Genomic DNA, 22,955 nt, shown 5'->3' on the forward strand with positions numbered 1-22,955 from the left:
ACAGAACTGACGGTGTTTGTTGAAGTGTCAAAACCTCATTAACATGTTTACCGCGGGTAAGTGAGATCTTTTTTCATGTTCTTTTCAACATGAAAACTTCCTTTGATAAAGTAATACACAGAATTAAAAAAATAAGGAGATGCTGTGGTAACCACTTTGGTCTGAATAACACATCTGTTTATGGAGAAAGAATGAAAATCAGAAAAAGAAATATAGTCACTTTCCTCCTCTCTCCAGGAAAGAAATCTGGCCTCTGTTTTGAGCCAAGGATTTGAAGATGGACTAGTTAGAAGTATAGTCAAATAGTTTATAACAAGAAAACAGCACTGAGAGAAAGGACAACCCCTAAAAGGGTTAGGTGCTAAAAGTAAGGTCTTGTCCTTTGAAAAGAACAACTAAGCATTACTTTGATGATGTTAAGATGCTGATTTCCAATGAATGTGGGTCAATTTATTTCGCATTTTACAGAAAGGGATACAAAATTTCTTGGAGAATGAGGGAAAAAATGACTTTATTTTTCTCCTACTTGGGCAACTTAATTTTACTCTTACTCTTCAAGAGGCATGGTTTTGTGTTGCTAAATGCATTTAGACTTAACCCAATCCGTCCCTCTTCCTCAGTTCACTTCTAATGGATGAAAAATGCTACCTACTGGTAATTATCTCTAGCCTGCTGGGAAATTAACAGGCTGACCTAATGGTATAATTTCACCTTTCTCCTCACAGTTCAAGAGGTCAGGGAAGCCAAGGTAGGTCTGAGTGCTGTGCAACTGTCAGCAAGGATTAAAGGGAGTGACTCATTCTTCCTTCACACTTTACCCATTGCCATTTCCCTGGCAGCTGAACCTTTTCAGAAAATGGTGCCTTGGAGAGGAAATATAGGAGAGAGAAAAGAAGAGGAAGGAAAACATTAGCCCCATATGTTTTATATCACTTCATCCCATACACTGCACAGTGTCATAATATTCCTTCCCCCCCCCTTGATATTACTGGTTTTTATCAAAAAGGTTGATTCAGTTAAATGATTAAAGGAGTTTCTTTAATTAAAAAAAAATCTCTAAAACAAAGATTCAGGATATAAGCCAATGTTAGACAATTAGAACAGTATTCAGGGACAAGAATGTCAGGCACAGTTGTCCCTGGATATCCATGAGAGATTGGTTCCGGGACTCCCACGAACACCAAAATCCCCGGATGCTCAAGTCCCTTATACAAAATGGCGTAGTATTTGCATATAACCCACACACATCCTCCCATATACTTTAAATCATCTCTAGATTACTTATAATACCTAATACGATGCAAATACCGTGTAAACAATTGTTATACTATATTGTTTAGGGAATAATGACAAGGAAAAAAAAGTCTGTACATGTTCAGTACAGACACAACCATTGTAGGCCTTTCCATCCAAGGTTGGTTGAATCCTTGGATGCGGAACCCAGATACAGAGGGTCAACTGTATATGGCAGGAGCACTATAATGATATCTTGATGAATAAATGGACATAAGAGCAAATAAACAAGTAGTAATGCCCTAAGTAAACTATATGAATGTTGAGCTAATACAGTTGTTTTATAGATTCTCACACTTAACAACTTCCTAAAAAAGACTAAAATATATGATATAGTTCATAACATAAACACCATACCTGTACAGCCTCGAGAAAAAAGTTATCTGAAGTTACACATGTGGGCTTATAAACACAAAGCAGTATTCATAATTGCTGCCTTTTCTAATTCACCTCAGACTTGTAGACTGATAGAGCTGGGAGGTGCCTTCCTGATCACTTCATCACCTATGCAGTCTCCTCACTTCACAGATGAGTAAACAGAGGTCCAGAAAGGTTATGTGATTTGTCTAAACACACACGGTTAAGAAATGACTGAGCTAGAATCGGAATCTGGGTCTTTTGGCTTCTAATCCAGTGCCCTTCCTACTGCACTATACCACAATTGACCAAAAAAATTCCCCTAATTATTCGGGGCCCTGAAGCCCTGAAGTTGCTACCTCAGCTCAGATCAAGAACTAATTCTACTGGGTCTGATTCTAGCACAGAGAGAACTTCTGATGGTTCAGAAGATGACGGAAATCAGCACCTACACGATCAGCATCTCTCATGAGTCTGGAAACACAGGAGCGAAAATGCTCTGGTCACAATGGTAATAAACAGATGGAATGAATCCCTGACACAACAGGCAAATGGCATGGAGTTGGACAGATGAACCATGTTTTTAAACCCATGAAAATACCAAAGCAACTTCGATTAAGTAGGGGCTTAGCTCACCCATAGGTTTAGGGCAGCTGTAAGAACGAGGGACCTTCTTTCATATTTTAGTTCTCTTAGACCAAAATGTATTGACCATAACTCGACCGAAATTGTCACTTTACTTTTTTTTTGCTTATCTCTCCCCATGTGCCTCCACACATCAGCTTCAGCCATTTCTAGAGTCAAAACTTTCCCCAAATTAAATTACACTCAAAACACAGAGTAACAATCCAAGCTTTCTTTTGTACTCCAGTCATAAAGTTTTCACATAAGTAAAGCTCAAAAGATATGAGCAATGTTTTCAGAGAATGTCTTGGAATCACAATTGGTCCATTGTGCCTAAACTCCCTATGGAAGTCACTACATGCTCCCTGACATTTCTCACCAAGGAGAGAGAAGATGGTCAGGAGGAGGGGATCTCTAAACTGAAATGCACGCACTTTAGTCTGACACAATTTATTCTTAAAGTGACTAAAATGGTACAAAAAGTTGTCAGCTAATCAAAATAAAATAAATAAGCATAAATACCAAGCTAGGTAATTTTGAAATATATGGGTTCTTTCAATATATCTCTATAATTCACATAAAATGCCTACCTGTAAAAAAACTACAGAATAAAATTTAACCAGATTTAAAAACCAGGCAGGCAGTTAGTATCTATAAAAGCTATTGAAAAGAATAAACACAAAAGGACTGAAGAAATCAATAGCAGCAAGTAGCTTTGGAAAAACAGATTTCTAAAATATTATTGGTATTGAGGGAGGTCTATTTTCACGTGATAACTATTTTTGTTTGATATCACTGACTTTCAATTTATAGAAAAACTGATACATTCAATTCAGCTGCCTACTTCACAAATACAAATCTATTTTAAATATCATGGTCACATTTATGTAAACATCTGGGAGAGTTCAACAAAATATCTCTGCCATTTGGCAGTCCTAACACTTTTCATGGACGTAATTATTTCTTAGCCATCTCATTCTGCTGTATTTTTTGACAACGTGAAAACCAACGGCATAAAAATTAATTCCAGTAAGACAAATGATTAAATCAAACCCTGTTATTTAAATTTGTGATTTCCCAACCACTTTCTCTTAAAGCCAACTCTCAATCAAATTCAAGAAAATATGGCAATACATTTTAGAGCATGAAAAAAGGTTGAGCATGATAACGGAACCAAGTTGTAAAATATAATTACAAAAGATTACAAAAATGCTATCTCAAACATCTTACTGGTGTAAATTGCATAAACTCTCTCATGCAACATATGTCATTCAGAATAAAGAGGAAGGAACAGCATTTTTAACACCAACTCCGTTTAGGGAATTGGATACCAAATACTCCCATCTTCAATAGATTCTTTAGTTAAAATATTTTATTCTATTTGCTCTAGTTATCAAAATGAAGAACAAAGAATAAAAAGTGTACAATGGAAAACAAATTACCTTATTTTAACAGAGATTAATCTAGGAAGGGCCTGTGTAGTAATCATTCTATGTTATCTCATTCAAACTATCTGCTAACAACAGCAGGAAAAAGGGTTGTATTCTTACCAATGAATTTCTGAGGCATTGAGCTTTTTCGTTTTGCCACATTGCTTGCTAATCTGTCCAGAACGAGAGCTCTTTCACTTCCCATCTCTGCTTTGATGTGTCTTGCCTCCACACTTGCTGGTTTGGAAAAATGTAAAAAGAAAAGGGAAAAGAACACGTTGGTAAATGGGGAGAAAAGGAAATAAACTAGAAGGAAAAGTGTCAGAGGTCTGATGCACACTCTGTTGTTACCTGTTATTACTGCTCAGATTCTTGCCTGGGGTACCTGCTGTGGTCACTGAAGCCAGCACCAGGGCACATTCAAATCTTGCAGTCTTATGCTGAGATGGGAAAGCCCGACCCATCCCCAACCAGTACCTTCATTAGCAAGAGGAAGTATTAAATAAACAGCCTGGACGTGGTTGGCTGCAAAAAGATAGATAGAAGGAGATCTTCTAACCCCGGATCAGCCTTCTTTCTGATTCTGAGTAACTGCGTGTGACACCTGCAGACTGATATAATTCTTCTTAACAACTTTGAAAAAAAAGTATGGTGCCCCAGATTTACTGCTCTGTTTATGTTAATAGCACTTTTGAAAATAGACACTTACCCAGATAGCAAGAAATCTACTCAGTGATTTGTGTATTGAAATTTTGAGTGGTTTTTTTCTTTTTTTTCTTTTCCAGCATGCTCCTTTCAGTTCCTATCTTTTAAATTCTATTTCTCTGGGCTCTGCATTTTCTGTTTCATATGCTCTTCACATTTCAAAATTGTCTCAGTTAAAATTTCCCTGAGCAACACTTCTGTCTTGAAATTAAAGAGCAATTTGTATAATGCATCTTTATTATATTTCTAATGAAAAATGTGAATAAAAACTGCCGAAGATTATGGTCTAATTGTCAGTCCACAAATAGACTTTCAAGTGGTGTAGGCCTGTGGTTCTCAGACCTACCTGAACATTAGAATCACCTGAAGAGCACGTAAGACACACCTATGCCCAGGCCTCCCCTTCAGATCAATTAAATCAGGATCTCTGGTGTAGGGGCCTAGGCAACAGTATTTTTAAAGCTCTCCAGATGATTTTAAAATGCAGTCAGAACTGACAATCACTAGAAGAATATATAAATAGTTCCAACGTCTAATCAACTAAACACTAAGTTGGAATAAATATAACATAGTTTACCCTGGTACAGCAGGCAGTACCCAAAAAGAGTTCATGACTCAAGTTCAAAGAGATACGAGCTGCTCTAAATATAAAGCTTTAAATTTTAACACATGATACTAGTCCAAGCTAGGGATCAGCAACCTTCTTCTGTAAAGGGCCAGATAGTAAATATTTTAAACTTTGTGGGACACATATAGCCTCTGTTCCACATTCTTTGTTGTTTTTCCTGACCCACCACCCTTTAAAAATGTAAAAACCCCTGTGTACAAACAGGCCGCTGACTGCATTTGGCCTGAGGGTCATAGTTTGCTCACCCCTGCCCTAAACAAACATATTGTGATGCTACAAATAATTCCCCCTGGTTTATAATAAGCATTTTAGGAGGTCCAAACAAAAATGAAGTATCTACATTTCTAATATCGCTAAGGAAGAAAAAATTGAAATTAGTTTAAGGGACTAGAGTAGAAAGCAAGTGATGATTGCAGAACGGAATTTTTTTTCCAAATATAAACATACAAGTCTAGGAATTGTCAGTGATCCTGCTGTAGTTGAAGAGTTTTCTGTGTGAGGAGATTCTAATATACAAAAATAATGTCACAAATTCCATGATCTCTCAGACATTGAATACCACAGATGGACGTGCCCAGAAAGAAGAAAACTGGCCACCTCTGCAGTAAATGAGAGACAGAGAAAGATGTCCTTGGCAAGACTGTTAAGTATGACCAGAGTGAGAGAACCAAAGCCAAATTAGAAAAAGAGAATGCAAGGTATTCAATATCTTTCATTTTATTATTAGTATCTTTTTGGTTTTGTTTTTAAAATTCTATGTATGCAAGTCTTACACAATAAATTATAAAGCTCAGGGTTTTTTAAATTCAGGAATAAAATGAACTCTGGCTCCAAAAATGAATAAACAAAGAGGATGATGATAATGACCATATTTACTAGACTTTGTCAAAAATAATTCTATGCTCTAAAGAAATAAATCCCAGCCTCCAATTTAAACTATTAACAACACTGTTTGTCTAAATGTCTAAACAATAAGGGTCAGAATAAGGGGCCCGGGCAGCTTTTGGGCTCGTGGTAAAGCACTGCAACTTTGTCTGACCAACCGTTGTAAATAACTGGCACTTTAGTGACAGGACTCTGCTATTGAGCAAAGTGGGTCAAATTCTGTCCAGCACAGGGATAGGTTTAAATGACCAAACAGGAAACTATTATATATATATTATTTCCTTTCACACAAACCACCACCAGATGTGGCACTACCCAGAGCCCTAAGAGCAGAGAGATGAAAGACAAAGGTCTGGGATTTGAAATAAGTTCCTGAGGCTGTTATAAGGAGGCGTTTTCTTAGAAGCATCGGAGAGGCAGCTAAATTTGTGCTTTGGGAACATTCATTCTGGTTTGAGCAACTTTGAGAGGATTAAATCCTGGGAAGGCTCCCCTTCCATCTTGTATTTATTACTGAAAAGATTTATAGCGAAATGAGAATGAAAAAACAGTACTCTGGGAATTTTTAACTTTATCCCCATTTTACCGCTATTCTTACTCGTCTGTGGCAGTCACTCCTCAAATGGCTCAGTCGTCACCCAGAGATTTATCTGTTCAGTCCCAGCACTTACTGCAAGCATTATGCTGCCTGCCTAGTTTTCCCACCTGCCTCGTGGCAGTCACTGTCTACATTTTACCTAAGTCACTATCAGTTCCCACAAACAGCTTTCTGAGGACACACACTCAATATCCTCTATATTTGGGAGGATGCTAAAGTGGGGATACACTGACCTAAATAACGTAATTAGGGCATGTCACTAAATGGCAACCTTCCGAGATAACATCACTTTTCATCCCTGGTTACTCACCAAGCTTGTCTTGACAGTCATTTCTAGATAATCTTACTCTGTAGATCAGTGACCAAATGCCTGACATTTAAAAAGATAAAATTCTGGAGTGTTTATGGATAGACAGATAATTTGAGGCATAGGTGAAGACTTTCCCATTTCCACAACTCTGGTTATAGTGAAAGAAATCCTCTAAAACTCATCTAGAGGGCTCCATCGACTCACACTCTCTCTCTGGATTCTTCACTCAAAACATAAGCTCCAAGACCCCAACCCTCACTGTATATGTGAACACACTCCAGAGATTAAGTTAGTCTTTACTCAGTTAACTGTATATTCCAATTGGCAAGTTAGGCAAAGGTTAAAATTTCATTTGAATATGGTGCACTCTCATTTTCTTTTCCAAACTGTTAGTCTTTTGCCTTGCAATTGTTGGACAGCTGCTACACAATGCCACTAAATGAGCACTCTTTAAAACACAAAGAAATGCTTTGGAGTTAGACAATCTCTTTGGGATTATAAGGAGTTTAGGCAGTACACTGAAAAGAAAAAAAGGACTACTGGCTTTTGGTCCTCTGCTTCAACTTTAAGACCCAACTGTCTATTTATACAAATAGTCTAGACTTGTTATCTTGCCACATCATGTCTCAGAAATGTAAGTGGAGGGAAACCAGTTTGGCAAGATAGTAAGGGAACAAGATAATGGGTTTAAATGATGAAATAGGAAATCCGTTCCTGGGTGGTGTTTGGCAGTTTAATGTTGCAAGGAGTGGGTGTGGGGAATATGGGACAGGGGCAAGGAACAATTTGCACACTTGGTTCAGGAGTGAGCATAGAAGGAGTAGGACTGTAATTCTGGATCAATTCCCCTCGATGTCACTTGCCTACTCTATAGTAGATATACCAACTTTCATTAGCAAAATGGTTTTAAAGACATGTTGAAAAAATAAATAAAACTTATAGGAAGTCATAATTACAGAATAGGTTACTACCTTTAATCTCTGCACAAGTCTTAATAGTTTCTCCGGTTTTTAGTTAACTGTTTCCATGATGCAATTTCTATCTCAAAGTGATTGCAGATTTAACTATGTAATTTGTAGTGTTTTTGTTTTTGTGCAAAATCCTTCATTAGCTCTTGAAGTGTTAAACAGAGCTCAAATAAGAGGCATTGCTTCCTGTCTCTTCTATGGTGTGGTCAGTCAGTAGCTAATAGTGTGTGGAACAACGGGGTGTCACTGTGCAATAAGAATTGTCTAACAAGAGATTGCTATCAAAGACTGAGGCAGGTTCCAACAAAAAAGTTACATAAAACTGTGCCTTTTTGACCAAGTAGAATGAATACTACCTGTGAGATAGTATTGATTTTTAAAAAGAATAATCTGTTGGGAAAACAGACTTTTAAAACATTTTAAACTTTTTCTTTGGACTGATACTTGGTAAAAATATAAGTTTATTCTGAAACTCTCATGCTTGTATTAGCTCAAATGAAACCATGATAATGCAGATAAAAGGTTTTGACTCCTAGATTCATAAATAAATTTAATTATTCAATTACTTTAAAACTCTCGTTATTGCTAGAACATTGTCATACAAAAACATGTCCCGCTCCCAGTACTCATAATTTGTGTGAAATGAGGCTAAGTGAATCTCTATACCAGCTGTTAGTCCCTTTCTGGAATAAGGATCAAGCTAATGAGAAAATGAAATCCGTGGTCTTCTATGTTCCTTCTTCTTTTCAGTTATACTCCATTAAGACCACAGAATTGGAGGAGTATCATGATGAGGTCACTGGTGATGTCCGGTGTAGAGACTTGGACTGAAGTAGCAATAGGACATGTGTCTCTATTGGACGTTTGTATTGTACTAATAGACCAAGTGCCCATTCCCTTGTTGGACTGTAAGATCTTCAAGGGCAGGGGCTTAACCTTCACTCATCTTAACAAACAGCTCTGACACAGAGCCTGGCACATGGAGAATCCAACAAATGCTGTCTGAAAAAAACAAAATGATTTTAGCAAGGCCAGAAGTCCTGTTGCCCAACATGGCAGTCTTTTGTAGACTGGTCTCTAGGCCAAGGCCTTTTCATCTCTTCTGCTTCCATAAAGGCCTGCTTCCTGATGGGGGCAGGTTTCTCCCAAGGCTTGGCTCTCACACAAGGCTGCATTTCAATTTACAATAAGCCACTTGATGAATAAGGGCAGCATCCACAGTAGTAATGGAGCATCATCACTTTAAAAGCTAGGGATAAAGGGATAAGATCTACCACTGGGGATATTATATTGGTCAGGCTCAGAATGGAACACTATGTCCAGACAGAGACTCCCAATTTTAAGAAGGAAACAGAAATGGAAACCATATAGAGAGCAGTGGCAATAATTAAAGGATTGGCTTGTGTTAGATTAAACATTCTTTACATTTTGGATTTCAGGCAAAATCATGAGAACTATTTGAAAGAGTACTATATTGACTGACATGCAGTATTTACTATAGTTGATTAAGCTGTGACTTTATACATTTTGTAACCTGAAACCACCATTACAACATATTTGTTTTTAAAGAAAATCAAAACTTGCTGACTTAGTTAACCCTTTATTTTTTTGCTGAGACTTAAAGTATGCTGCACATATCTATCAAACCACCCTACGAAATGCAAATTAACTTAACTTCTGTACTTCAGCATTTCCTGAATCACCTCATACCAGTGAAGATACCAAAAATATTTCTTTTGATACTTTCCTAATTTGAAATTCCTTAAAAAAGTTATGGAGATGGAAAGTAAGGTGGTAGGTAACCTTACTTCAAAATCATCAATTTTGAACTTACTGATCATAGAGGGCAGTTTACTGATTTTTTTCCCCCTATTTCCAGGAGAATCAAGACACACATTCATGTATATGTGTATGTCTATTAGTCTGTGTGTTACTATATTTCTTTTGCTAACCAGATAATATATAAGCTTTAAAAATATATAGCTAATAAAGTCATATTTTCTAAAAGTAGAAAAAACCCAAATGTCCATTAACTAATGAATGGATAAATAAAATGTGATAAATCCATATAATGAAATATTATTTGGCCATAGAAAGGAATAAAGTGCTGATACACACTACCATATGGACAAACCATGAAAACATTACACTAAGTGAAAGAAGCCAGATATAAAAGGCCACATATTGTACGATTCTTTTTTCATGAATGTTCAGAATAGGCAAATTCATAGAGATAGGAAGTAGATTAGTGGTTTCCAGGGGCTGGAGAGACAGGGAATGAGGACTGACTGCTAATGGGCACAGAGTTTTTCTTGGGGGTGACAAAAATGTCATGGAATTAGATAGTGGTGATGGTTGTATAAATTTGTGAATACATTTAAAACTACTGAATTGTACACTAAAGGGTGAATTTTATGGTGTATGAGTTATAATCTCAATACATTTTTGAAAACAAAAAATTATAGCTAATCATGAAAACAACGAAAAGTTCTAATTTGATTTTACTGAAATGATTTTTAAGTCATTGAATTTTTGATGAGTCTCAATTTCCTCACCTCTAAAATGAGGAGGTAGGATTAGATGCTCTCTTTAACCCTTCTAGCTTTACATGTTAATGATTCTATTTGGAATATAATAGATTTCCATAACCTTGGAATTTCTCACAGTAAGAGGTTGGTCTACTGTCTGAAATATGGAACTGCAGGTAAAGATGCCCAAGTATTGCCTGACTGACCTTAAGCATATTGCTTAAGATGTCAAAACCCGTTTTAGGTTTTTTTTTTTGAAAGAGAGTAAACATTTCTGTTTAGAAATAAGGAGGAAATCCAACTCCTTGATAAAACCAAAGATGCCATCAGGATAAAAAGCAGAAGCACTGCAAACCAACGGAATTCAGTTGGCCAGCTCCTAACACCATAAAATAGGCTTTATCTAAAACAAAAGTTTCCTCTCACTCAAAACTGGTACAGTTAAACTACTCATGATTTCCACTGCATTTTTCCTGAGTTTCACATTATTTCTGTCATATTTTTGTAATCTTTCTGCTTTAGAATGTTCAAACTATTCAAGCGCAACTACTTTTGTCAAACATCAAATCCCATGAGGATTTGTACCTACTCTAAACAAGCAACTGGTTCAAGTAACCAAATAAAAATGTGTGACAATTCAAGCTGCAGAACCAAACTGATGGTCAACTGGATAGGACAAAGGACAACAGCCGAGATGTGACACAAAAAAGTTTCAGGTTGTTTCAACTAATAATGAAAAATAAATAAAACACAATTGATAGATGGAAAGACATCTAGTGTTTCAACCAGTTGCCATTCAGTATATAATTCAAAATACTGAACAAAATATGAAACTCCAAAACCCAAATATAAGCATCACAATAAATCATATGAGTAGACAAGTATATGACTTTTGGGCCTTGTGCAAAAAAATCGTTGTGGTTTTAATAAACTCTGCCCTAGCCACGCCTCAAGCTCCTCTACCCTCCATCTTTGCCATTTCAGTTAATGACAACTGCATTCCTCATCACATCCCACATCAATCTGTTAGGAAATACTGTCGGCTCTATCTTTATACACAGAATCAGAACACTTCTCACCACCTCTACCACAACCAACACACAATCTTCTATTGTTTGTATTATTGCAATGGCTTTCTAACTGGATGCCCCAATTTTTTATCTTTCCCCCAAAACAATCTATTCTTAATAGCAAGTAGAGTGATTCTTTTCAAATAAGAAGTCCAATCATGTCACCTCTCTGTTCAAAACCCTCTAAAGATTTTCAATTTCACTCAAAGTAAAAGCCAGTCTTTACAATGACCTATAAGGCCTGGTAAGGCCTGGTTTCCCATTTTCTCTCTGGCCTCACATCCATTACTCACTCACTCTGCTCCAGCCACACAGGACTATTTACACTTCTTCAAACTCAAGCCCCAGGGCCTTTGCACTTGCTATTTCCTAGTTATCTGTAGGGCTCTCTCCTCACCCCTTTAAGTCTGTTAAAAAGTCACCTCATTGAAACCTTCCCTGACTTACCCTCCATCCCTAGTACCTGCTTTGTTTTTCTCAGTAGCACTTACTACCTTCCAATACACTGTATAAATTACTTATTTACTTTGTTTATGGTCTGTCTTTCTTTATTAAAATATAAACTCCACGAGGGCAGGATTTTTTTGTCTTTTTATTCACTACTATTTAGTCCACCACCTAGAACAGTGGATGCTCACTAAATGTATGTGGAATGAGTGTTGTATGAACTCACCAGTCTCACCCAGGTCAGTGCTCTGAAGAAATGTACGGCAGCGTTCCTTGTGCTCCTCAAGGGAACTTCTCTGCTTGTAACTCCTTCCGCAAAACTCACATTTATAGGGTTTCTCAACTATAAGGAGAGCACAAAGGGGCACTCAGTGACCCTCAGGGTTTATAGAACAAACGGTGTATTAGGGCTCTGTGAAAACTGTCCATGAGGAATGAGACTGCTGAGAGAAGCCAGAGTATTTGGGTTCTAAACTGAAATAACGTTAAGGTCTACGATTGATTATTATGCTAGACTATTCTCTGAAAGGATAGCCTCCTTTCACAAATGAAAGGATTTAGATTTAATGATTATCACTGAGCACAGTGTTCTGGCTCCAGATCAATCTTGTTTCTTTAGGGAAAAGAATAGGGTATTCTTCAAGGAGGTTAGTGTGGCTTAAGAATGAAATAGGAAGAGATTCTTGTTTTGTGACATCCATCTGGCTGTAAATAAAGAATGCTGCAGTTTGTGGCAGTTAGCCATTCAGCTGGAAACGGATGGCCTTTTTAGAGCATTGACATTTTTGGATAAATTTGGCTCATCCTTGCCAAGTAGCTATAGCAAAGTCTGGGCTAAATCAATAAAAACTGAGCTAACCAAGGATATATCTGAATAATAGAAAAAAAATGAATTGAAAAAATGACTTCATCTTCATTTCTAAGATAAAGCAAAAGTTTCCTCAAAAGTTCATCCATACAATTCAGACCACTTTTACCCTCCCAACTCCTCCAAATGCTTTATTGCTCGAAATATGTAGGTAATAACTTCAACTTTGTGTGCAGGACTGGTCTTTCTGATTTGTTGATAAAGTATTCCTTATGAATTTATCAGAGTTTTAGGGACTGAGATTATTATTTTCTAATCCTCTTGCTCTGTTTAAAACAGACCCTTTGGGACGTAAAGCACTAAAAGATCCATATAGAACCCCAAATTAAAATAAATAAAGGTGTGCTAGGGCTAAAAATGTTAAGTTTCTGTATTAATTGGGGTCCTCTAGAATCTGTCTTAAAAATGACTACTATTGTTGGATCTTACTTGAAAAAAGCAACAGAAGCAAACTATTCTAATTTTTTGGACCAAACTCAGCCTTAATTCATTACTTTGAACAATGAGCTGTAAAAGAAACCCTTCTTTGGCCACTTATGATCTCTCATAGTAGGTTTTGTTGGGGCTGACTTGTTTAATCCTTACTCTCTGAATTGTGACCAGTTGCGGGTTTGGGGCTGGGTTTTAGTCAAAGCAGTACGTGGATTAACAAAAAAACAAACCCTTTTTTTTTTCTTCAATTAAAATTTTGTCAGATAACATCAAGAACATGAGGTCCCAAATTTGAAAATAAACTCAGTTTTATTTTTCTAGAAGGGAAATTCTAAATGTTGAAAAAAAATTTATTATCTTGCTTGGTCAAAATAAGGAGTAAAAACAGCAAGACAGAACATAGCTTTTTATGAATTCTTACTGCTGCTCATCTTTTAGAGATTAAAAATAAATAGGCTGATCAAGAAGAAAGTTGGGTTTAAGAAATTTAGCCCATCCACACCTAAAACTAATACAATGTTATATGGTCAATTATATTTCAATTTTAAAAACCCAGAAATTTATCCCAGAATGGCCAAAAAACTCCCCAAATTTAGCCCAGAATGGTCAAAAGTAACTCTCTAATAATGATTTAACCCAAGTTTACAGGTTTTTTTTTTCTTCTCCCCAAAGCCCCCCAGTACGCAGTTGTATATTTCTAGTTGTAGGTCCTTCTGGTTGTGGAATGTGGGCCGCCACCTCAGCATGGCTTGATGAGCAATGCCATGAACTGGTGAAACCCTGGGCTGAGGAAGCAGAGCACTCGAACTTAACCACTCACCCACGGAGCCAGCCCCATCCCAGTTAACAGTTTTATATAATTTACAAACTGTACATTATTTGCTTGTCTAGACTTTTGAATGAAAAATGTGTGTGTGTTTTTAGAAAAATAATCTTTTTCTTTTTTGTGGAGAAGATTAGCCCTGAGCTAACTACTGCTAGTCCTCCTCTTTTTGCTGAGGAAGACTGGCCCTGAGCTAACATCCATGCCCATCTTCCTCTACTTTACACGTGGGACGCCTACCACAGCATGGCTTTTGCCAAGTGGTGCCATGTCCGCATCCGGGATCTGAACCGGCGAACCCTGGGCAGTTGAGAAGCAGAACGTGCGAATTTAACTGCTGTGCCACCAGCCCAGCCCCCTAGAAAAATAATCTTTTAATAAAGTTTACTATAAGAAAATACTGATGGCTATAATTTCTTCACAAAAACTAAAAAGGCGTTTTTATAGAGCAGGCTTTTCCTGTCTGACTGTGTTGTTCTCTAGGGGAGCAAGGATGGTAAGGAGATGATCATCCCCATTGAGCCAGACGGAGAGCAATTAATGCCTTAATGGAGTGTAATTAGCCCTAGAGGTCTCTGCTGTTGTAACCCTTCAGAACAGGAATGACAGATGAAAACCTCCATACTTAACTCTTTCTAGTTTCTGCAACGGGCATGGAGGAACACACATTTACTAGATATGGAATACTCATTGCTCTCACTTACCAGAATGTGTCCTAAGATGACCTGTGAGTGCATCTCTTCTCTGGCATGCGTAGTTGCAGAGGTGACACTTAAAAGGTTTTTCCCCTGTGTGCAGTTTAATGTGGCGGAGGAGGTTACCTTTCTGAGTAAAAGATGCCCCACACTGATTACACTGGAATGGGCGTTCACCTTTAAAAAGGACAAAAAGGAGATTTCTGATCACCAGCAAGTGGATAAGCATATGCACAGATTACCTGCCTCTAGCAAAAGCTCATCGTTTAGACAGTTTCTGTTCATACTGGGATTGGCTGGGAGTTATATTTCAAGGCAAGCATAAGACTTAATGGACTCTTCCCTCTAGAAGAGAAAAAGCACTCCCTAGCAAGGCTGTTTTAGGTATCGTCTTGGATCAGAGCAAAGAAACAAGAGTAGCTCTAGAAGTGCTTTCTGGATGTAAGTTTTTACATTACTTAGCATTCCTTTTGAATATAATCTCAGTCTGAAAAAAGAGTCACAGACTCAAGTCCTAATAAAGTATCGAGGGCCAGAAATGCTTCTTTTTAAAGTCTTTATATCAGATTGCAGAAGGAATCTATTGGGCTCAGTAGGATTGTTGTGATTGTATGCATTTCTATAGACTACCTGTTTACTGTCTGAAGATAATTTTTTTTAAACTGGTCATAAAAACTACATCCTTTCATCTACCAAATTTGAACCCAATAATGAGATCTGCTTTTTTAAAAGTTATGTAAAAATATATGAAAGATGCCTAAGAAGCAAATCACACAATTCAACTCCTACTTATTAACTCAAGAAAAAAATATTTGGCGGACCTAGAACACTGTGCTCTCTATAGTCTTTGTTTTTATTCATAGCATTTGCAGTATGTTTGCCAAATGCATGGTGAAGCAGGACTAAAAATCACTGGTTAAATGGAAATGGAGAGAAGAGATACATCAGAATTATAGCAAAAATCAGTGAAAGTAATCAAAAGTCACCCCAAATTCCACCACTTCATTTCTCACATGGCTGCATTACGAGAGTTTTCAGAAGAATGGATAAAGGAGACTATTTACCAGTATGGCTCCGCTTATGAACCATTAAGACATTGAAGCTAATGCAGGATAATCCACACACATCGCAGTTCATCTTGCCACTGGTTGGCCTGCTACTATCATACGAGACAACATGTCTTTCCAACTTAATGTTTTCATATTCATTATATTCTCTTGAATAGCTGTAAGGGATTTCAGGCTCTTCTGCATTTCCCATGGGCTCTGGCTTTAAAACATTCTCATCCCTTTCACTGTATTCATCTTTCACTTTCATTGAATCATCTGCAGGGAGGAAAATGCAAGAAATGAACAATGATTGTATTTGGGGCTATCAAAGCAGCTCAAAGAGCAGGGACTCACAAGTGACAATGAAATACCAAATGAAGCTAACATAATATTGTACATTTACAAAACAAGAAAACGCCACTAGGATGATTACTCATTATTTGAATTCAGAACCACAGTCAGGGGAAAACACACTCACACGCACACAGAAATAGATGACAGCGTTTTAGGACACCCAGAAAATTAGAGATAACAGATTTTAGCTATGACTGCTCAAAGAAACCATGAAAAAAAACATTTTGCACAACTCTTCTCCAGTACTGGGGGAAAAGAAAGGTTCTCAGATCTAGTACCTTTTTTGGTGGCTGCAGTTAAGAGGCGAGGTGATGTGCTCTTTGGTTTCAAGAAGAAAAAACTGTTTTAATCCTTCAAATGTATCCAATTTAAGTCACTAAGATTGAGAGTTGACTAGTTAATACTGTTTTTCTGATTTTAAGCCATGCTTTGCCTCTTCCCCTTCCATGTATATGAACTGCTAAAAGAGTCTTATCTCTCTCTCTCTCTCTCTCTCTCTCTCTCTCTCTCTCTCGGAACTGATAAAGAGACAACACTGAATGTAGAGGAAGCTGGCAGTACTAGTGAAATACTGTTGAGAAAGACAAAAGGAGAAGTAATTCTTTAACATAACCTTCTAAGGAGTCACTTTCATTGACACAGGTAAATGGAGCTCAACCTAAGCAAGGGAAGGGCACCTATACCCAAGTTAGGGAGGGATGAACTCAAGATCCTAGAATTACAGGACCGGATAGGAGAGGAGCAATTGGCCCAAGTGAGTTGGGTGACCAGGTATTATCTTAAAAAGAGCTGTAACACTCTTAAGCTGAAGAACATAAGAAATGAAGAAGGCAAATTAGGTACTGACACTAACAAAACCCAGACATTTGCCGGCTGTATTAATAATAAACATTCATAAGGAATTTTTCATATACAAAATATGCTGCATAAATGCTTACTTTTTCAAACATTCACTCTTAGAAATTGGAAGTTGTACTTTCCCATGAGGAATCACAAATCAATGGGATTTTAGGGCTGGAAGGGAATTTAGAGATCATCTAATCCAACCCTCTTGTTTTTCATACAGAGATATTCTCAGCGCTTTGTCCGAGGTTACATAGCCAGTTAACAGCAGATGTGTGATTAGAATGCTAAACTTGGATTTGACCTCACACACTAGACTTATAAAGTCTAAGCGGCTTCTTACTAACATATTCCACACTCTCCTACCAATGCATAGACGTTAAAAACCAAGACACTCTGAAAAAAGGGTATTTTAAAAAACTACATCCCTTCCAAAAAACACCAGTAAGCGCAGCTCCTGTTGCCACATAGGAGGAAGTACAACGCAGCTGCGCCTGGCTTGTTACCTTCAACTCAAGTTTCAATTTTCACTTCTATCAAGGTTACCTTTCATCTATATTAACTGTGTTTGCTTAATAGAGCAAGACAGGGCCTAACCACCAACAGAGGAGCCATTGCTGCAACTCTGTTCCACTGCTTCTCACCACGGTTCATGGTTCACAACTTTTCACCCTTTGATTAGAAGAGATGGAGGGCTGTAGGATAAGTCCAACATGTTTCAAACTTGCCCATCCTATGCATCTGGGTTATATATGAATTGATATCCATTTCCTACATGGAAAGAGGTTCATTCCCTTCTTTCTCTGGATAGGTCTTGCCTGCTTTCAGATGGAATTTGTTTGCTTTAAGTGGTTTTCGTTTTTTTTTGAATTTTTTTAAGAGAAGGATGCACCTGAGGCTTGTACCCTCCTCCCTTCCTCCATCACTCCAGCTGTGGGTGATATCCCACCAAAGCTTGAGTGCTCTTCAGTTTGCATGTAGGCGTTTAAAAGAACCTCAACGGAAAACTTCAGCTACTGAAAACCAAAAACAGCAGATAGAAAGGGCCAGCAGAAAAGAATCCTTTTCATTTTAGTTATAAAATGTTAATATGAACAGACTCAGGCCATTCTGTGGTCAGTGACAATTAAAAACTAGTAAATCAATGTGTGGGGGTCTTTCTGAAAACACAGGACACAAGAGAGTTGCTCCTTCCCTCAGATTTTGCCTTTAATGGGTCTGACCTAGAACTCAATACTACGTTGACCTGGGTCAAGATAAAATCTTGGCTTTAGTCCTTTAGGACTTAACTGTAGAATAAGAAAGACAGTATCTGAGACCCAGGGCCCTAAGAGAAAGCATGAGAGTCACATGGACAGGGCATTAGGGAAGTTCCTTGTACTTAGTGGACGAAAGAGCTCCTGATACAGTTGTTGGTTTGCTTTTGGAGTCTTACCAGTTTTAGATAAAAGACCTGGATGGCCTCCGTGCATGGTTACTGGGGATCAAAAATTCATTATGATTTACCACATGAATGTAAACAGAGTTGAATATTAGAATACATGAGTATCTAGGATACTAATGAGATTCCTGAGAAATTACTGGATTTAGCACACAGCCTCCAAATATAGTCCATCAAAACTATCAGGAAAGACACTAGTTCGCTCTAATGAAGAAATTCATTCCATCCCTTAGGAGGAAGATTTACTGGAGCAGAGGAAAAGGGGGCATTCTACTTAGTATCCCTTGAAAATATTAATAAACATGTCTAAAATAAAATGTCATCTTTGAATGACAAACTTGCTTCTAATTTATGACTTTTTATTTACAATGGAATCTTCATTCTTCCAGTCTCCAAGTCTAGAAACTGGAATCCTTTTCCTTTCAACCTCTACATCAGGTCTCTAAGACCTCTATTCTATGCCCTCAGGCTCTAAAATTCTCTTTGCAATTTAGTTTAGCCTCTTATCTCATCCTCTCTCAACACTCCTTTCTAGACAGTCTTACTAAAAAAGTAATCTATGCTTACTGCCTCTACATCCTCAAAACTGATGTACAATTCCATGTAATCTGTCATCTGCCTCCATAATTCACTGAATCTGCTTCCCTGAAGACCATCAACAGTCTCCTGGTTCCTAAATCCAAAGGCCTTTTTTATGCCATTCTCTCCATCTTCTCTGTAGCGCTTGACCCTACTGACCGCCACTCCTTGTTCTATACTTCTATTTCTTCAGTGAAACTGTACCTCCTTTCCTTACCTTTCTGATGGCTTCTTTCTAGCTCCTTTTCCTCCCTCTGCCTCCTAACCACTGTCCTTAAGCCTCTTTTTTCTTCCCTCTACACCTCCTTCCCTATGGCAATTTCATCCACTCTTAAGGCTTCAACTAGCATTTTATTGATTAGTCCCCAAATATATATCTCCAGGTGTGCTCTCTCTCTCGTTCGTCAATCCTCTATTCCCAAAGGTCTCCTGGGTGTCTTCCCAATTACTCAGGCTAGAATCTTTACAGTCATCTTTCCTTCCTCTTGCTTGCAACCCTCCTTGGTTCTATTTTTGTACCTTCTCTCCAATCTGTTTCTTCTCCCCACTATTTTGCACACCTACTATCCTAAATCTCAGAGCCTCATTAGTCTCTCCAAGATTTACTGCGGTAGCCTCCACATTGTTCTCTCTGCCTCTTCTCTCTCCCCTTTTCAGCTCATCCTGTATACTATCACCAGCTTGTTTTTCCTAAACTATGGCTCTGGTCATATCATGACCCTGTCAAAATTCTTTCATATTCTCCACTGCCAACAAAATTAAGTCCAAACACAGAAACAAAGAATTTAAAAGACCTTCCAATATCTGACCCCAACTTATCTTTGTAATGTTGATTTTGAATGTTCAGATATCTTTAGCCAAACTAAACAACTTCTAAGTATTCTTGCTTTTATTATTTCTACTGCCTAAAAGGTCTTTCCCCAACTTCGCCACAGGTCTAAATCCTACACGTCCTTTAAGGCCAAACTAATATGCCATTTCCCCCACACTATGCTTTCCTTGATTCTCACAGCTGCAAAATAATTTGTTCCTCCTTTCTCTGAGTTACTTATAAACTTATCTCCTCTCCCATTTGGACATGTAAGCTATCTGAGAGCAGAAGCAACACAGGTTTGTTTTTTTAAACTCAATGTCCCCTATGACACTGTAACCTGGTCTGTAAGACCAGAGGTTGTGTGGTTTTAAAACAGAAATGGGGGGGGGTCTCACAGTAGATCTACTAATCTTGGTGTGGGGACTGGAAATATGCATTAAAAAACATGTTCTCTAGGTAAATTTTATTCATAATGGAGTTTGAGAACCAATGCTCTAGAGTCTGATACAGTGCTCTGCATAAGGTGCATACCCAATAAATACTTAGTACACGAATATGGCACTGCATTAGCCTCCTGACTGGACCACAGTGTATGTGACCTCGATTTTATACTATAACCTGTTGATAGATTAATTATCCCCTAGCACTAAAACCCTTGTTCAGAAACTTTCCATGATTTCATTTTGCTTACAGAATAAAGTCCAAAATCCTTAGTGAGGCATTCAAAGGCCTGTCTAGAACCTGCTCTGAGCCTATCTGATCATTTCATTTCTCACTAGTCTTCTGGAATCATCCTTTTCTCTAGACTAGAAGCTTGATACTCAAAGTGAGGACCTTGGATCAGCAGTTCCAGCATCCCCTGGGAGCCTATTAGAAATGTAGTCTCTTAAGGCCCCACCTCAGACCTACTGGATCAGAATTTGCATTTTAACAAGATACTCAAGGATTCTTATACACATTAAAGTTCGAGAAGCACAGCAGCAATGTAATCACAGTTCTCCAAGTTTCTTTTTCAGTCTTTCCCATACCTAAAATGAATGCCCTTTCCCCATATCAACATTGTATTTAAACTTCCAGATGTTGTTTAAATGCCATTTCTTCCATGCAGTCTACCTTGATACTCTAAACTAGAAACAAATTCTCCTGTTTCTGAGCTCTCTCATACACCTACCTCATTCTACTTTATATTTATCACGATGTCATTAACCTGTACAGATTTACCTTTATATAGCCAATGTGTTCATAAAACGTTACGTGCAAAACCAATAATGTTGGGGACCGGCCCTGTGGCCGAGTGGTTAAGTTCTCATGCTCTGCTTTGGCGGCCCAGGGTTTCGCCAGTTCGGATCCTGGGCGCCGACACGGCACCGCTCCTCAGGCCATGCTGAGGCAGCATCCCATATGCCACAACTAGGACCCACAACTAAAAAAATACACAACTATGTACTGGGGGGGCTTTGGGTAGAAAAAGGAAAAATAAAATCTTTAAAAAACAAAACAAAAACCAATAATGTTGTCCCACTGACTTACATTATACATTCAGAGATGTTTACCTTCATTTTTCATTGATTTTCAGTTGTCAGTGACTAGCAATGCCTGAACTGTTAATACAGGCAGAAGATATTAAAGATCTGGCGAGAAAAACTTGAATATACTTGAGGAACTGGCTTACAGTATCCTGAAGTTTTTGTAAAGTGAATAAACCTTCTGTAATGCGAATAATCTCCCATTTTAGTCTTGTGAATTCCAGTCTTACAATATGGATCAGGTTTCTTAGACACACAACTTAGATTGCCACTTAAAAAACTATCAAGAATCTTCATAGGCTCCAGCAATATTTTATTTCTTAAGCCAAGTGGTTGGTCCATGGATGCTTGTTTTGTTACTATTCTTTAAACTATACATGTAACTATATTTGCCTTTTTGTATGTATGATAAATTTCATAATAAAAAATGTTAAAGCCTTCCTGAGTAAATTTTTTATAATTAAACTCATGGAGCAAAGAACATACCAAACCACAAATTGCTGATAAAGGTAATTGCAAAACATTCCCATGGGGGAAAAAAAGATGTCTAAATTAAATCTAACCCATGAAAATTAGATTAAACTGAACTTCTTTCTAAAGGAGCTACTCTGGGGTACAATTGCTCCCATCTTTGTCTATGTTCTGGAGGCCTCTTAGGAAGATGACACACACTAACAAACACACACCCCCCAGAGAGAATTTTGTAGGCTGAAGAGAACAAAGCCTTGGCTCACTGGGGCTGATGCACATGGTTTCATTTCCTGGGGTGATGGTTATCACATGAAAGGCTTGCACTCCAGAGTAGACATTTTTGGTTTCACCTGAGACACTGCAAAAACAATGGGTCTTGGAAAGGATCCAACATCTAAATCCTTCAGGGGCAATAGCAGTCTCAGCCAACTGTGCCTCAGTTTGTTTTTACAGGCACATAAAATGCTCAGTTGGAGAGAAGAACCTATCAAAGATGGCAAACAGAACAGGCAACTTGGATGTCTTGGATAGCATGTTAGTAGGAATTTCCCAGTTGTAAAAAGGGGTTCTGAATTACCACCCTGAACTATGAGATCTCAGAATCCAATTCAAAGAAGGGCAAAGTTTGGGATAAAGCCTCAAGTTTGCAAGGGATATTGTGAGAAGGGACAAAACAAGATAGAGACTGTTAAACAGGAAAGACACAAAAGGGCGATGTGTTTAAGTGTTTTACAAGGATTGGGGGTCATAACCATGAAATCCTCAGCACATGCAAAAGTCAACTGGATAACAAAGAAGCTTAATCATCTTAATGTGGCATTTTAATGATGCCACTGATTTGCTATGCCAATTCAGAGATAATGAGGCCCTAATGCTACAGATGTTCAGCCAGGCTAAAAGAAAGGGGGGGTGGGCTTTTCTAGCATGCCATTTTCTAACTATCCAATTAAACAAATTGTGAAAGCATCTAAATAGTTTACCAGGTTTTGACAGCTGTTAATAGGATTTAGAAGCTTGAAGCACTAAAGAGCAAAATGGGAGATACATGTATTGTAGGTATTTAGTCTACAGAATTTGTTGCTATTATCCAATATAGCAGGAACAGATTAACTAGAACAATTTTCCTTATAAAATTAACGTCTCTACTCCTTTTCCACAATGGCCTCTTTTTCAAGAATACTGAAATTATGGGTCATTTTCATCTTCTAATTTACATT

The 22,955-nt window shown here is 37.8% G+C and overlaps 1 protein-coding gene across 6 annotated transcripts in view; it reads right to left on the reverse strand.

Moving 5' to 3' along the window:
• IKZF3 (IKAROS family zinc finger 3) overlaps positions 1–22,955 on the reverse strand; it is an 85,206-nt gene that overhangs the window by 13,131 nt on the left and 49,120 nt on the right. For 2 of the 6 annotated variants that reach the window (XM_014833846.3, XM_044745332.2), the window contains exons 4-7: positions 15,726–15,986; positions 14,671–14,838; positions 12,070–12,186; positions 3,825–3,941 (exon numbers count right to left, since the gene is read on the reverse strand). In XM_014833846.3, coding sequence (XP_014689332.2) covers positions 3,825–3,941; positions 12,070–12,186; positions 14,671–14,838; positions 15,726–15,986 — 663 coding nt within the window. Of the gene's footprint in view, positions 1–3,824; positions 3,942–4,055; positions 4,404–12,069; positions 12,187–14,670; positions 14,839–15,725; positions 15,987–16,342; positions 16,534–22,955 lie in introns of those variants that run through there. The other 4 variants (XM_014833843.3, XM_044745333.2, XM_014833845.3 and 1 more) reach the window with 4 other exon arrangements.

Source organism: Equus asinus, chromosome 13, assembly GCF_041296235.1.
Source record: "Equus asinus isolate D_3611 breed Donkey chromosome 13, EquAss-T2T_v2, whole genome shotgun sequence".
NCBI classification, from domain to species: domain Eukaryota; kingdom Metazoa; phylum Chordata; class Mammalia; order Perissodactyla; family Equidae; genus Equus; species Equus asinus.